Source organism: Diabrotica virgifera, chromosome 8 (assembly GCF_917563875.1).
Source record: "Diabrotica virgifera virgifera chromosome 8, PGI_DIABVI_V3a".
Classification (NCBI taxonomy): Eukaryota; Metazoa; Arthropoda; class Insecta; order Coleoptera; family Chrysomelidae; genus Diabrotica; species Diabrotica virgifera.
Window position 1 is genome coordinate 147,296,141 of NC_065450.1, and position 15,789 is coordinate 147,311,929.

Genomic DNA, 15,789 nt, shown 5'->3' on the forward strand with positions numbered 1-15,789 from the left:
GGGCCGTACTTGAATATGTTTATAATAAATCGTTCAAGTAAAATTAAATGATGAATAATACTTTATCAACAATGGAAACTCCTACCACTTCTCAAAACACTCCAATGTACTCTACTATTGCATCTCAACAAACTACTCCAAAATTACCAGTGAAAGAACAAGCCATCATCTTCAGTTCAATTAATGGCGCAAAATTGCAAGATTATCTTTTGCAACTAGGACCACTCGTCCAACCAAAAAATATTATTTATTCATCAAGAATCTCTAATAACTGAGTATGCGTTTATCTTTCAAGTAAAGCTGTAGTTGATGACTTTCTAAATAAAGCAGGATCCATAAAAATAAATAATGAAGTACTTCTAGCACGTAGATTAGTCACTCCATCGGAACGTCTTCTCTTATCTAATGCTCATCCAACAATACCGCAGGAAATGTTAATTAATATTCTCCAGAACCTAGGCTTGAAATTAATGTCACCAATAACATGTTTGAGAATTGGAGCTACAAATCCTGAATATAGCCACATACTCAGTTTTAGGCGTTAAGTATACATAGAATCCCTAGATAATATAACCATACCTGATTTTGTCATGGTTAATCATGATAATGTTAGCTACAAAATATTTTTGTCCAACGACCAATCGCTTTGTTTCAAATGCAAACAAAATGGCCATCTTGCCTCATAATGCTCATCAGAAACCTCTTCCCTAATCAATTCTAATATGCCAAATACTATTCCAACTTTTAATCCACCTCACAATATCACCTCGCAGATTCCCACAACAGATAACCAAACAAATAATTCATCAAGTCCTCTTCTTCCAATAAATTCTATGGAGGTGTCAAATATATCCCTTTCAACAACAGAAACATCAACATCAACCAAAAAACATTTATCAGAAACCCCATCTCCAACAGAAGAACCAGCATCTAATATATTTAACGAAGCATGTAATAAAAGTAGTCCTATATCCAAAAAATAAGAGCCGACAACAATTCTGAACCCGAAAAAAACATAATACCACCCACTCAAGACTCATCCCAAAAACAACAGATACAAGTTGATCAGAAATTACAAAATCAAATTCACACAATATCCAAGGAAACAATAGAAACCGAAGAAGCTGCTAAAAGATTTATCAATAAACATTCAAAATCATATGTCTTAAATTACGATGAATTTCGGGAGTTACTAAATGAGACATGCGGAGCTAAAGATGTCTATAATATTGTTAAGGATTATATACCAGATTTACCATTACTTATTAAAATGCTTGTAGACACTCATCCTCATTTTACTGACTCAAAATTAAAAAATCGAATCACACGACTACGCAAAAAGCTAGAAAGACTATTACAACATGAAGTATCTGAACCGGATAGTGATTCATGTGCTTCAACTAAACAATAAATCACTTTCAATAGTATATTACAATGGAATTTAAATGGGTATTACACCCATTTAACAATGTTACAGCTTCTTATCTCAGAATATGCACCAGATTTTATTTCGTTACAAGAAACTCACTTCAAAAATAACTCAACACACAACCTGAAAGGTTACACAGGATTTTGCACCAATCCACCCAATCAGAACTACGCTAGTGGAGGAGTAGCTCTATATATAAAGTCAAATATACCTGTTCAAAATATAAACCTCACAACTAATATCGAAGCAGTTGCTGTAACAGTACTTGCCCCTCTAAAGTTAAATATTTGCAGCATTTATGTTCCACCAGACAAGACTCTGACTAAACCCGAACTACTTAATCTTCTCCAACAAATTCCTTCCCCTCGAATAATCACGGGAGATTTTAATTGCCATAATATTACATGGGGATCAAATAAAACAACAACGAGGGGAAATATGTTAGAAAACGTTTTGAATACTATGAACTTATGCCTACTTAACGACGGCTCGCCAACAAGATTCAATATGGCTACGGGAACTTCTTCCGCCATTGATCTCTCCATATGTGAACCCTCATTGATCACCCAACTAGACTGGACAGCATTAAAAGATTTATATAGTAGCGACCACTTCCCAATCTTAATAAAGCACACAGTAAATTTAAAACAAATACAACACCAACTCAAAAATGGAAATTAAAAAAGGCAAATTGGATTGAATTTGAGAGAATTGTATCAAACAGAATGGATCAGATTAAAATTTCAGACTCCATTGATGACACACTTAGGAGCTTCAATCAGCTTATACTGGATGCGGCTAATATAACCATAGGTAAATCTCAACTTTTAAAAAAACGCAAACCAGTTCCTTGGTGGAATTCACAATGTGAAGCCGCTATTAAATTAAGTAATACAATTTGGAACCGCTACAAAAAATACAAAAATATTGATCTATTAACAGAGTACAAAAAACGTAGAGCTGAAGCGAGAAGAATAATTAAAAAAAGCAAACAAGAATCATGGCAGACATACATATCTAGCATAAACAGTAGTACAAATATATCATCAGTTTGGAAAAAAGTTAAAAAAATAACAGGGCAGCATACCTACCAACAAATTGTGAGCCTGCAAAAAGAAAAAACGCTACTAACTGAGCCACAGGATATAGTAAATGAACTGGCTGATACCTATCAAAAATTCTCATCCAACCAAAGTTACAGTAACGAGTTCCTAACATACAAACAAGAGGAGGAGGCAGTACCTATTACAATTTCCGACGAATTTAACGCTATTAATATACCTCTCAGTTATGGGGAATTTGAAGATGCACTTAATAGCATAAAAGACACTGCACCAGGTCCAGATGACATACCAATACAATTCATTAAAAAACTTCCCATGGAAGCAAAAGAGTTTCTGCTCCAAATTTTCAATATTATTTGGGAACAAAAATCATTTCCACAAATCTGGAAAAATGCCATTGTTATTCCTATTATTAAAGCAAATAAAGATAAATTACACCCATAATCATATCGTCCTATATCATTAACGTGTTCCTCATGTAAACTTATGGAAAAAATAGTCAACAGAAGATTAATGTGGAACCCGGAACGCAATGATCAACTGATTATCGAACAAGCTGGCTTTAGACCAGGCAGATCTACAAACGACAACATTATCGATCTGGAAAACGCTATTCACGAAGCTTTTAAAAATTACCAAAAATGTATGGCGATTTACTTTGACATAACTAAAGCATTTGATACAGTATGGAAACACCGTATATTGAGCATTCTAAACAAATTTGGATATCAAGGAAATATTTTAGCCTATATAAACAATTTTTTAACTCAAAGAACATTTCAAGTCCGAGCGAATGGTGCTATATCCTATCTTAGAGAACAACAAAACGGAATCCCACAAGGATCAGTCATCAGCCCTACTCTGTTTTTAATAGCAATAAACGATATAGTAAAAATCATGGCGAAACCTGTTCAGGCACGACTATATGCTGACGATCTGATTATTTACATCAAAGGAAAAAACGTAAATCATATGGCGTCAATATTACAGGAACACTTAAATAAACTAGTAAATTGGTCCTTAAACACCGGTTTTAGTTTTTATTGTAATAAAACAAAATGTATAATATTTTCAAAAAAACGTATCGAGGATAAACCAAATCTCACGCTTGAGAATCAAAATCTTTCCTATACAAACGAAATAAAATTCCTAGGAATGATATTTGATCAACAGTTAAATTGGAAAAGTCATATTCAGCAGTTAGTTCTTTCATGTCGACATGGTCTTAACTTGTTAAAGTATCTAGCTCACAGGACTTGGGGTGCCGAAGGTAAAACACTGCTCATGCTATATAGATCCTTAATTCGCTCTAAGATTGACTACGGATGTGTCGCATATGCATCTGCCAGCAAAACAACGTTGAAACCTTTGGATACGCTACATAACACCTCCCTAAGGATTATACTTGGAGCATACAGAACAACTCCGATAAATAGCATACAAGCTGAAATAGGCGAACCCACTCTAATGCTTCGTAGACAGCTGTTAACCTTTAATTACGCTTCTAACATAAATGTACATAAAAGAATTTCAATAAATAACATTTTAGATCCATCCATGACCAATGACTCTTCAAAGTTCAATCTCCCTTATTCTCGCAGAATCCACCATGCAATGGAGCTACTTAACTGGCAGGAATTTCCACCCTTATATCAATACAAAGAAATATCTTCATCTCCACCTTGGACTGTAAAAATTCCAACAGTCAATTGCAGTCTATTACAATTCCAAAAAAATAGCACTAACCCTAATCTCATCTTACAACACTTCAGAGATTTAATTAACTCTCATTCCGATTACACAGTATACTATACAGACGCGTCTAAAACTGAAAATGGAGTCGGAGTGGCATTTGTTAACAACACAGAGACTCACAAACATAAAATTCCAGATACTGCAACTGTATTAATTGGGGAACTTTATGCGATCTACCAACCAATACTACATGCAAATGCGAACAAGATGAAGAAGATAATAATCGTCACAGATTCTATGTCATCACTACACGTAATAAGGAAAATTTACACGCAGCATCCAATAGCTTTACTAATAAAGGAAGAACTACATAAATTGCATACTGAAGATTTAAGAATCAAGTTTCTCTGGGTCCCATCACATGTTGGAGTAGCAGGCAATGAAGCAGCAGACCGAAATGCCAAAGAAGCCATAAATGATAACAGTATTCCAATGTTGCTTCAATCTGTAAGTATGGATCTAAAAAGCTACTTCATAAAACATATTTTCGAAAATTGGAACAGTAAATGGAAATCCACATCATCAAAGCTTCAGGAGATAAAAAACAACGTTGGACCATGGCAACCACCCGAGGTATCTAGACGAAAGCAAACAATTATTTCCCGTTTACGACTTGGACATACCCAATTTTCTCATGAATATTTGCTGAAAAAAGAAGAACCTCCAATTTGTGATGAGTGCGGGTCACCCCTTACAGCAGCGTTCCTCAACCTTTTACCCTTTGCGACCCAATCTTCCATAATTATTTTCACCGCGCCCCCCCTCGTTCAATAATTTTGACAAAAAACAGTAAAATCTTACTTTTTAGTATTGAGTGCTCTTTATGATTATAACTCCTATTCAAGTTCATGTGTATTTGATTTTTTATTTTGTCAGAATTTTGTTTTGCTTTGATTTTAGTAAATTAGTTAATGATGTTGGTGTATTTTTTATGTGCTCACGCCCCCCATTACTAAAAGTGCGCCCCCTAGGGGGCGCGCCCCACAGGTTGAGAATCGCTGCCTTATAGTGAAACATGTGCTAGTGGAAAAGTGTGAAAAGTTCAATAGCCATAGAATTAAATACCATTTAGCTAACAATCTTAAAGACATTTTAGACTATAACAACACTAATAAACTATTTCTGTTTCTAAAAGACTGCAACTTACTAAACAAAGTGTAATTAACTGTTACTATCCCGCTAATAACCTTCTTAGGTTGAAGCGGATTGTTGTAAATAAAAAAAAAAATTAAAATAAATTAATGTAATAGGTATTATTAGATATTATATTCCATGTAAGAGAAGAAAGTGAATATTACAATAATTTTATAATCAGAAATACGACAATAACCAACAATTATTGACGAAACCGTAGTTTGTGACAGGAGTGTTCATTTTATTTCATAGAAAAATATTATGCAGGGTGGTTTATTGCATTCGCCCCGGTCTCTGTATTACGGGAAACGACTTGATATTTAAAAAAAATTCTTCATAGAAATATACAGGACCAATGTGAATTATGCAGGGTGCTCCAAAAAAATAGTAGTATAATCAAAGTTATATTTTTTCTTATGGAACACCCTATATCAGATAACATATTTGAATTTTTCTTAAAAAATAAGCTGTACTTTTATAAGGGTTCTTCATACCTAAGTACAAGGTGTTTTGATTTATTTCGATTTTTATAAAGGTTTTAGAAAAAAGTAAATATTTATGAATCTAAAAATCGGTGACAAATTTTTTCTTGGATCTTAATAATATACTACTCAGCGTATTTAAATAGATATTTATGGTAGCAAAATTTTGTACAGGGTGGTCAAAATATTATATTGTTCTATTAACAAATTCAAGCTGTAATAACGCATTTATTTTAAATTAAACGCCCTACATTTTATTAGTTTATCGTATGGAAAATTTACTTAGCTTTTAATATTTTTAAGGGTTCCTATACCTATCTTTGTACATGGTGGTTAGAATTTTAGATTGTTCTATTAACAAATTCAAGCTGTAATAACCTACTTATTTTAAATGAAACACCCTAGGGATTTATAGATTGATCTTAAATAAAGTTTTCTTCTTAAAATAAACCCAAACAAAAGCCCCCTTAAATATTTTACCATACTTTTGAAACGCTGTGTATATAAAGATTACAGTGGAACCTCGATAAGTCGGATTAATCGAGAATGCGGGCAATCCGGGTTATCGAAAATCCGTGTTAGCCGTAGAATATAGTAAAAATTAATCAAATACGGTATCCTTAGAGATAAGCTCCATTATAATTGCAAAATCATGAAATACATTATGCACAGTACATGTGAATTACGTACAGTTATATACAGTATTGTTCATTCCTTGGTAAAAATTTCAGTCAGTTTCGGTTGTCAATATTACGTTTTTATTGTTGAAATGTTTGTCTGATGAAAATCGGTCCCGGTTAGCCGGACTTCCGGGTTATCGGAGGCCGACTTAACGGGGTTCCACTGTACCATTTATTTTTTTATTTCTTTATTATTTATTTAATGTTAATATTATATTTTTTATATAATATTAAATATTTCGAGTATCTTATATGGTCGCCTAAGTGCACATTCAGAAATTGGAGAATATAAAATTGGTTTAACCCTTAAATGCATGATTTTTTTTGTTGATGTTACATATCAAAAAAAGGCCTTTAGCGGAAGCTTAGAAATGATGAAAAAATAATAAAAAAAAATTAAGTTTAATTTTAAACACTTGTTTTTGACAATAACAAGTTTGTTGCCTAAATTCTACATTGTGCATACAAGGTCAAGTAAGGATATAAAATCTACATTGTTAATTTACATGAAAATTATAAAAACAATTAAGTATTATTTCTATTGAAACACAGTGCCACACCACATTTCTGACATTTTGTATGTGTAAACCCTTTGATAAAGTTCGCCATGAAAAAATGCTACATATTCTCAAAACTACCGGTCTGGACGGTAGGGACATTAGAATAATCGCAAATTTGTATTGGGTGGCCAGGCTGAATGTGTTAGGGTTGCGAATCAGTGCTCTGAAGAAGTAAAAATCAAGCGTGGAGTTCGACAAGGCTGTATATTGTCACCAATGTTGTTTAATCTTTACGCTGAAACAATCTTAAATGGAAAACGCAAAAGAGGGAATACTCATTAATGGTATGCTTATGAACAATATCAGATACGCAGATGACACCTTGTTGCTGACTGGATCAATTGAACATCTTCAAGCGTTATTGAAACGAATGGTGGCATTCTGCGCGATATATGGACTCAAACTCAACGCAAGAAAAACAAAGTTTATGGTTATTAGTAAACAGGCAGCCGTAAATAATAATAACTATAACGTAGCAATCGGTAATGACTCAATTGAACGAGTAAGTAATATTGTATATCTGGGTACTCATATTAATGAAAGCTGGAACCCTAGTACAGATTATTTGATCTGAGGATAATATTATTATGTACCTACAGTTGACTTGGAAGCCGGTCCTGACATCTTGGGTAATTCTGAAAACTATACAACAATAGAGTAGGTATTATATTTATAAGGGATTATTCAGCTTTACAGCTGTTATTAAAATAACTTTTATAATGAGACACTAAATTTCTGGATACAGATAAATTTTTCCATAAGCGTTATAATAACAAAATGAAAACTGAAACAATGAGAAATTTCAAATACAGCAGCAATACATGATTTTTTTTCAGCATAAATAAAAAATCGGTTTATCAATAGCACACAGTATTTGTCAAGGAAGGGAATCAAGAATTTGTAAAATGCAATAAATGTAACCATATCTATACGTGTTCCGTTTGTGGAAGAGACATTAATTGTTACTACGTTTTCAAGCAATTTTTTTGCTCCCATTCATGTTTTTGTCTTGAAAATTGTACATTAGTCGAGTTAACCAACATTCCAGCAACAGTTAGTTAGGTACCTTAAAAAACAAAACATACCAAATTAAAGGCATTGTTGAGTTTGTTCCTCCTGAAAACGAAATAACAATTGGACATTATATTTCCCACTGCCGACGAAATAACAATAAATGGGAAATTTACGATGATCTCAAAACTTCGGTGGGGTCAAACAAGACAAAAAGCAAATCTTTTGTTTTATTCTTGATTATAGACTATTTTTTCTAACAAGTTTTCTTCAAATGATCAGTGCTATACGAGTCCCGAATCATATCGTTTCCATAAACGTTTGTGGGGCACTACAGTTTTAGGCAAAATTGTAGCGCAACATTATATCTTGTATAACCTATTTTGTTTATGCAGAACATATTACACGCTTTGGCAAAAATGCAGAACAAACCTAGCACTAACTTGTGGTTTATTCAGATTTTCTCTAATCGTTTGGATTCTATATGGGCAGTACAGCTTTACGCAAACTTGGAGCGCCACATTATATCTTGTATATCTTTTTTGTTTATGCAGAAAAAATTACACGCTTTGGCAAAAATGCAGAACAAACCTAGCACTGGTTTATTCAGATTTTCTGTAATCGTTTGGATTCTATATGGGCAATACAGCTTTACGTAAACTTGTAGCGCCACATTATATCTTATATATATTTTTTGTTTATACAGAAACGGCTACAGCAATAAATTTTTTCTTTTCGTAATAAATTAGCAATAAATTAGTAATTAATTCCTTGGGGTTGAATTTTCGATTATCATAATTTTTTCGGGGGTGAGTTTCGCGGTAGGGGATGATGGGGTAGTTTTCGAGATTGGTTAATATATCAATCAAGAGCAATTAATTAGCAACAAAATATGTCGTTGAAATGGGCCCTGTGCCCCTTTTCATTATCGAGATATAGGGTGGGTGCTGCTGGCTTTACCGTAAAGCTAGCAGCACCCACTGTTTCTCGGAAACGGCTACAGCAATAATTTTTTTCTTTTCGTATTAAATTAGCAATAAATTAGTAATTAATTCCTTGGGGTTGAATTTTCGATTTTCATCATTTTTTCGGGGGTGAGTTTCGCGCTAGGGGATGATGGGGTAGTTGTTCAGGATTGGTTAATATACCAATCAAGAGCAATTAAATAGCAATAAAATATGCCGTTAAAATGATCCCCGTACTCCTATTCATTGCCGAGATATAGAGTGGGTGCTGCTAGCTTTACCGTAAAGCTAGCAGCACCCACTGTTTCTCGGAAACGGCTACAGCAATAAATTTTTTCTTTCCGTAATAAATTAGCAATAAATTAGCAATTAATTCCTTGGGATTGAATTTTCGATTTTCATCATCTTTTTGGGGGTGAGTTTTACGCTAGGGGATGATGGGGTAGTTTTTTGGGTTTGGTTAATATACCAATCAAGAGCAATTAAATAGCAATAAAATACGCCGTTAAAATGATCCCCGTACTCCTTTTCATTGCCGAGATATAGAGTGGGTGCTGCTAGCTTTACCGTAAAGCTAGCAGCACCCACTGTTTCTCGGAAACGGCTACAGCAATAAATTTTTTCTTTCCGTAATAAATTAGCAATTAATTCCTTGGGGTTGAATTTTCGATTTTCATCATCTTTTTGGGGGTGAGTTTTACGCTAGGGGATGATGGGGTAGTTTTTTGGGTTTGGTTAATATACCAATCAAGAGCAATTAAATAGCAATAAAATATGCCGTTAAAATGATCCCCGTACTCCTTTTCATTGCCGAGATATAGAGTGGGTGCTGCTAGCTTTACCGTAAAGCTAGCAGCACCCACTGTTTTTCGGAAACGGCTACAGCAATAAATTTTTTCTTTCCGTAATAAATTAGCAATAAATTAGCAATTAATTCCTTGGGGTTGAGTTTTCGATTTTCATCATCTTTTTGGGGGTGAGTTTTACGCTAGGGGATGATGGGGTAGCTTTTCAGGATTGGTTAATATACCAATCAAGAGCAATTAAATAGCAATAAAATATGCCGTTAAAATGATCCCTGTACTCCTTTTCATTGCCGAGATATAGAGTGGGTGCTGCTAGCTTTACCGTAAAGCTAGCAGCACCCACTGTTTCTCGGAAACGGCTACAGCAAAAAATTTTTCCTTTGCGTAATAAATTAGCAATAAATTAGCAATAAAATATAGTCTTAGTCTGAATTTGGTCTTATGAAGTGGTGCTGCTGACTTTACCGACATAATAAAATTGCTGGTAAATAACCTTTCTTTGTACTTTACTAATTAGACCAGCGCAGCGTATTATAACTATTTTTTTTTCAAAATTTAAAGATTATGCAAAAAAAAGAAAAATTTATATTTTGTCGATAAAATATTAAATAAGCATCTCATTTTTATAATCTTTATAAGTTTGATCAATGTATCATGATTATTTTGGTTATTATTGCGATCGTAATTTGTTAATTAACAATTGAATTGTTGCTAAAATATTCATTTAATTTTCACCGGCTTCTGGAATTACAATCTATACCAAGAAAGCTTTGATGTTACTAAGTTATTTAATTATTGATTAATGATTACTTACCTAAAACTTTATTTGAAAATTAGAGTTTTTGTTAGGAAAACCCGCATTTTCCGAGGAAAATTTTCGTCAGAGCAAATCGTGAAAAACATATCTCTATGCAGAATTTAATTGCGGTGAATTTTTATTAAGGTGTTTTAGTTATAAAGTTAAAATCTTCGGAGTTATAGAGCAATAATTGAAAAAAATACGATTTTTCGGCGCCATTTTGTTTATTAAAAAAGTAGCACACTATCTGCGGACTTTGCATACCTATATTATTAATATATAGGATCTTTTAATTCGATTCCAGCAATAAAATTGCTGGTAAATAACTTTTCCATGAATTTTGCTAATTAGCCCAGAGTATAAACGCACTATGACTGACGAACTTATAGAAAGTATGCGGGAATATGTAATCTATGTAATCTGTAATATTATTGTTATTGGGCAATGAGGAATTAATGAGAAATTAATTGTTAACGAGGAAGTTTTCTAGTGGGTAGACGGGCATCAACAACTAAAAAACAATGTTTCAAACTGAAATAAGTCCAAAATACTTATCAAAAACTGATAGAATAAAGTTTTAACCTGAATTTAGGTACTTCGTAATTTAAAAAATGATCGAGTCTATGACAAGAGTCTATACCGGTTTCGGAGGAAAAAACCTCCGAAACCGGTATAGACTCTTCCTGCACTCTCCGATTTAACCAGAGTATTATGCAGCTGCTGCATTTTCGTGTTGCAAAGAAATTTAAAATGTTTATACATTTTAATTAATTTACTCTTTTGTTGAGTACTTAGGAATCTTTCTTGTTGGAACTTTTACCACGCTGAGCATATGGGTTGTGAATTATTTAAAATTCTCTCATCTTAATTTCCTCGGAATCCTGTATGATATAATTTTTGAAAATCTCGGGAGGTTGTAATCAAAGAAAGTATTCCACCTGTTGTCAATCTGGCGGTATGGATACGATATGTATTGTCGTTTTCTGTGCTACTTCGATTGATAACTTATTTTATAAACAAAATATTTCAATTTTGACATTACGAATTATACCGTTACGAAATGTCGCGTTACGAAATGTTTTGTCACTGATTTCGACAGATTACAGCTACTTTTATTTCTAAATTAATCACAAATTCATTTTATAGGAAGAAGCGTTACGTGGTAAATTCTTAGCATCTCAAATTAATTCTTTAAATGAACAAACTGAGCACATCATGAATGTCAGCGTCGACATTATTAAAAGGACCGAAGAAAAGAATATTAGGATATTAAGAAATATCAAGAAACTGAAAGCGGCTATCCATAAATATGAATTGGTCATCCATGAAATAAAAAATAGAACCAAGCAAACCGCAACTGGTACCAGCTTCACTGTGCAAATTTAAACGAAGATTTTGTTGAAAAACTGCAATAAATTTAAAAGAGTTTTACACAATTTTTTGTCTTGTAACAACTTTGAATAAAATTACTAAAATTTTCTCTAAACGTTTTTTGCAATAATACCAACTTTGGATTGGTAAAGTTGTAAGTCAGTTATAATTTGATCAAAAACTTAAAGGTTCTTTTGACACAAAGCTACACTTCGCGTCATAAAAAACTGGTACAACTCTTTTAACCAAAAATCGTGTTTTTCAAGTTGTGTAAGTTGGTCTTGTCAAATGTGTCATTCTAATTTCTAGGGCATCGTTGCCAGTTCAACGAAAATATTATTTAACTCTTGAGCCAGTTGTCGGACAACCATCTTCTATTTTAGAAATTATTCTCGTTTTATCACACTTACTTAATTGACGTGGCATCGTTAAAAATTTACTTTGACCAACTTGTCAAATCTGACTGGTGTTATGTAATTAAATAAGTCATCGAGGACCGGACCTTTTGCTTTTTATTATGTTTAATCGTTTAATTTTTCAGTTATAAGTGGATTTTTTAAGATTAACAACGCTCTCTCTGGCTATTAAATTTATTAGATACGGTTTTTTGATGATAAAAATAATACCTATCTAAAAACTTATTTTTTTTTATTTAGATCTAATGAAATTCCGTTATCTGTAATGGCAACAACAAAGTGATTTACGAACCATTGTCATGTCTCAACACAGGTCTACATTGGGGAAAAAAGTGTACCAGTTTTTTATGACGGAAAGTGTACCTTCAATTGAAATGACTTTATCACAAATCTTTTTCATTCAGAAAGCTCATCAGGTAATTCCATAACGCCATTAAATAAATGTCACCTGGTGCTCCGCCCCGGAGCACCAGGCGCTCCGCCCCGGAGCACCAGGCGCTCCGGAGGTCGGCCCTGATTGAGTATTCAATATTAAGCGACCCCAAAACCCCCGAGTAACAAAATCTGACCCTTAACATACTGATATTAGTCCATTCACTCACGCGAAAATATTGCAAAACCTATCCATTTTATAAAACAGCAGACATAGAATTTGGCACAAACATATACATACAATACATAGCCAACATGTCAAAAAAAGTGATATTGTGTCGATGTGTGCTCTGGGGGTGAGTTTCACAGCTTTTCGGGGGTGCAAAAATATACGTTCAAAATAAGTCCGAAAATTGATAAATTGACTAATTCTAAGCAACTTTTGTTCTATAGCGTTTTTTTTACCAAGTTAATCATTTTTGAGTTATTTGCGAGTGAATATGTTCATTTTTTAGCAAAAACCACGTTTTTAGACGATTTTCGCAAATAGTAAGTATTTTATCGAAAAAACCATTTTTGGCAAAAATATAGCTTACAAAAAAGTGAAAGATATAGTGTATGTATGAGGTTTATTGACCCAGTAGAGGCAGACTTGCAGGTAGTGAAAAATAGACGAATAAACGTGAAATATCCAAAAAAATGAAAAATCATTACACTTTTTTAAAGTGCTTAAAAAAGGTTTATGCTTGTTTTTTAACAAAATTTCTATCATTAAAGTAACCAAATTCCTCTCAAAATAAAGTTGGTCCCTTTTTTTGGTGAAAAAATCGCTAAAATCACCCTCTAATAACCATCCCAAATAAAATTAATCGTTACTGCTTCACAAGTTGCTTTACTCGTGTATGTATTTTTTATACGATCTGTAAGTTTCGTCGGTTCACAGGGCCCCCGTAATGGTAACTGGCGCCTGTGTGCAAAAAAGGATTTTGGCGCCCCTTAACGCATTTTGGATCATGTTTTTCTATTTATTTTTTGAAGGTAGGTAGGTAGGTAGGTGCTTGAAATACAGCAAAAAACTGAGCTTTAGAAGTCATATTTATAGTCCAGTCACTCACGGTAAAATATTGCAAAACCTCCGAATTTTAAAAAATTGCTTGCATTGACATGGAATTTGGCATACACATACCTAACATGTCAAATAAAAAACGAGATATTGTGCGGATGTGTGCTTTTGCCCTGGATGTGAGTTTCACACCTTCTCGGGGGTAAGAAAAAACATAGAAACGTTCAAAAAAGGAATCGGATAGAATGGCTAATTTTAAGCAACTTTTGTTCTAGAGTTTTTTCAGTAAGTTCAGTATTTTATCAAAAAAATATTCTTACCAAAAATAAAGCTTATAAAAAAGTGAAAGTGAAACATTATTTTTTTTTTATTTTTAAGTTTATAATTTCAAAAGTAAGTAAGTTAAGCTAAAAATAATGATGGTCCCTTTTTTCATAGAAAAAAAAAAAATCGTGAAAATCACCACCTAATTAGCGTCCCAAATGAAATTAATCGTTACCGCTTCACTACAAGTTACGTATGTATTGTTTATATGATCTGAAGTTTCATCGGTTCAAAGTGCTTTTTTCGAAAAGGCTGTTCTAGTTAAAAGGAATTGAACGGGTCGTTAATCACGGGTGTATGCGAATTTTGAACAGCCATATCTTAACAAATTTTTGTTTTACAGGAAAACAAAAAATCCAAAATATTCAGAATAGAAAAACCTACATTTTTTACTGCTTGAGATTTTTGGTATCACCAATACTTTTTAAGCTATTTTAAAGAAAGATATTTTTTTCAAGATAAAAAAATTTTGTCCAAAAGATTTCTTTTAGCAAAAAAAGGCACCAACTTTATTTTGAGCATAACTTACTTACTTTTGATGCTAGAAATTTTTTTAAAGAACAAATATAAAGCTTGTTTTAAACACTTTAAAGAAGTTTTAATGAGTTTTCCCCGAAAAGTGCTTCATTTTTTTGGTTATTTCACGTTGAAAATTTTCGATTTGGAATTTTAAGAATAAGAACCTACCATTTTTTTAAACTTTTTGTAAGCTATTTTTTTGATAACAGCATTTTTTTCGATAAAATAGTTACATTTTAGTTATTTGGGAAAAACCGTCTAAAAACAGGGTTTTTGTTAAGAAATGAACATATTCACTCGCAAATAACTCGAAAAGTCAAAAAAATTCTATAGAAACAAAGTTCCTCAGAATTACTCAGTTTATCCAATTCCAGGCTTATTTTGAACGTATGTTCTTCACCACTGAGAAGGGGTGGAACCCACCCCCAGTGCAAAAGTACACATCGGCACAATATCACTTTTTTTCTTTGTTTTGTTAGCTATGTGTATTATGTGTATGCCAATGTGTATTTCATGTAAATGCAAGCGGTTCTTTAAAATTCGCAGCAAAAACCGTGAGAAAATGGACTATTATTTGTAGACTAAAATATCAAAATGAAACAAACATACATATCTAATAAAATCATAACAAAATAAATTAAAATGCCTGACTTCCGACATGGTCTTGCATTTTTTGACTAACCGCTTTTTGTTAATTTTGTGATGTAGAAGCAAAAGATACATACAATCCTAAATTTTCACTTTTTTATCTTCAACCGTTATTTTTTAATAGCCATTTAAAGATTTTACATCTATATATAATATATATAAAATGTTAGTTACACCATTTATAACTCGAGAACGGCTCAACAGATTTTTATGAAATTTTACACGTGTATTCTACCGGACTGGGAATAGGCATAACTCTGATTTCATGCCCGTACGTCATAAGGGGGCTTGCCCCCCTGATATATTTTTTAATTTTTTGACTAACCGCTTTTTTTAATTTTGTATGATGTAGAAGCTAAATTTTCACTTTTTTATTTTCAACCGTTATTTT

At 32.9% G+C, this 15,789-nt stretch overlaps 1 protein-coding gene across 1 annotated transcript in view; it reads left to right on the forward strand.

Annotated features, from left to right (window-relative positions):
- The window catches only part of LOC114345139 (uncharacterized), a 149,651-nt gene extending 137,489 nt beyond the window's left edge, over positions 1-12,162 (forward strand). The window contains exon 9 of the mRNA XM_050659777.1: positions 11,832-12,162. Coding sequence (XP_050515734.1) covers positions 11,832-12,071 — 240 coding nt within the window. The 3' untranslated portion in view covers positions 12,072-12,162. The remainder of the gene's footprint in view (positions 1-11,831) is intronic.
- Positions 12,163-15,789: the final 3,627 nt, after the last annotated feature.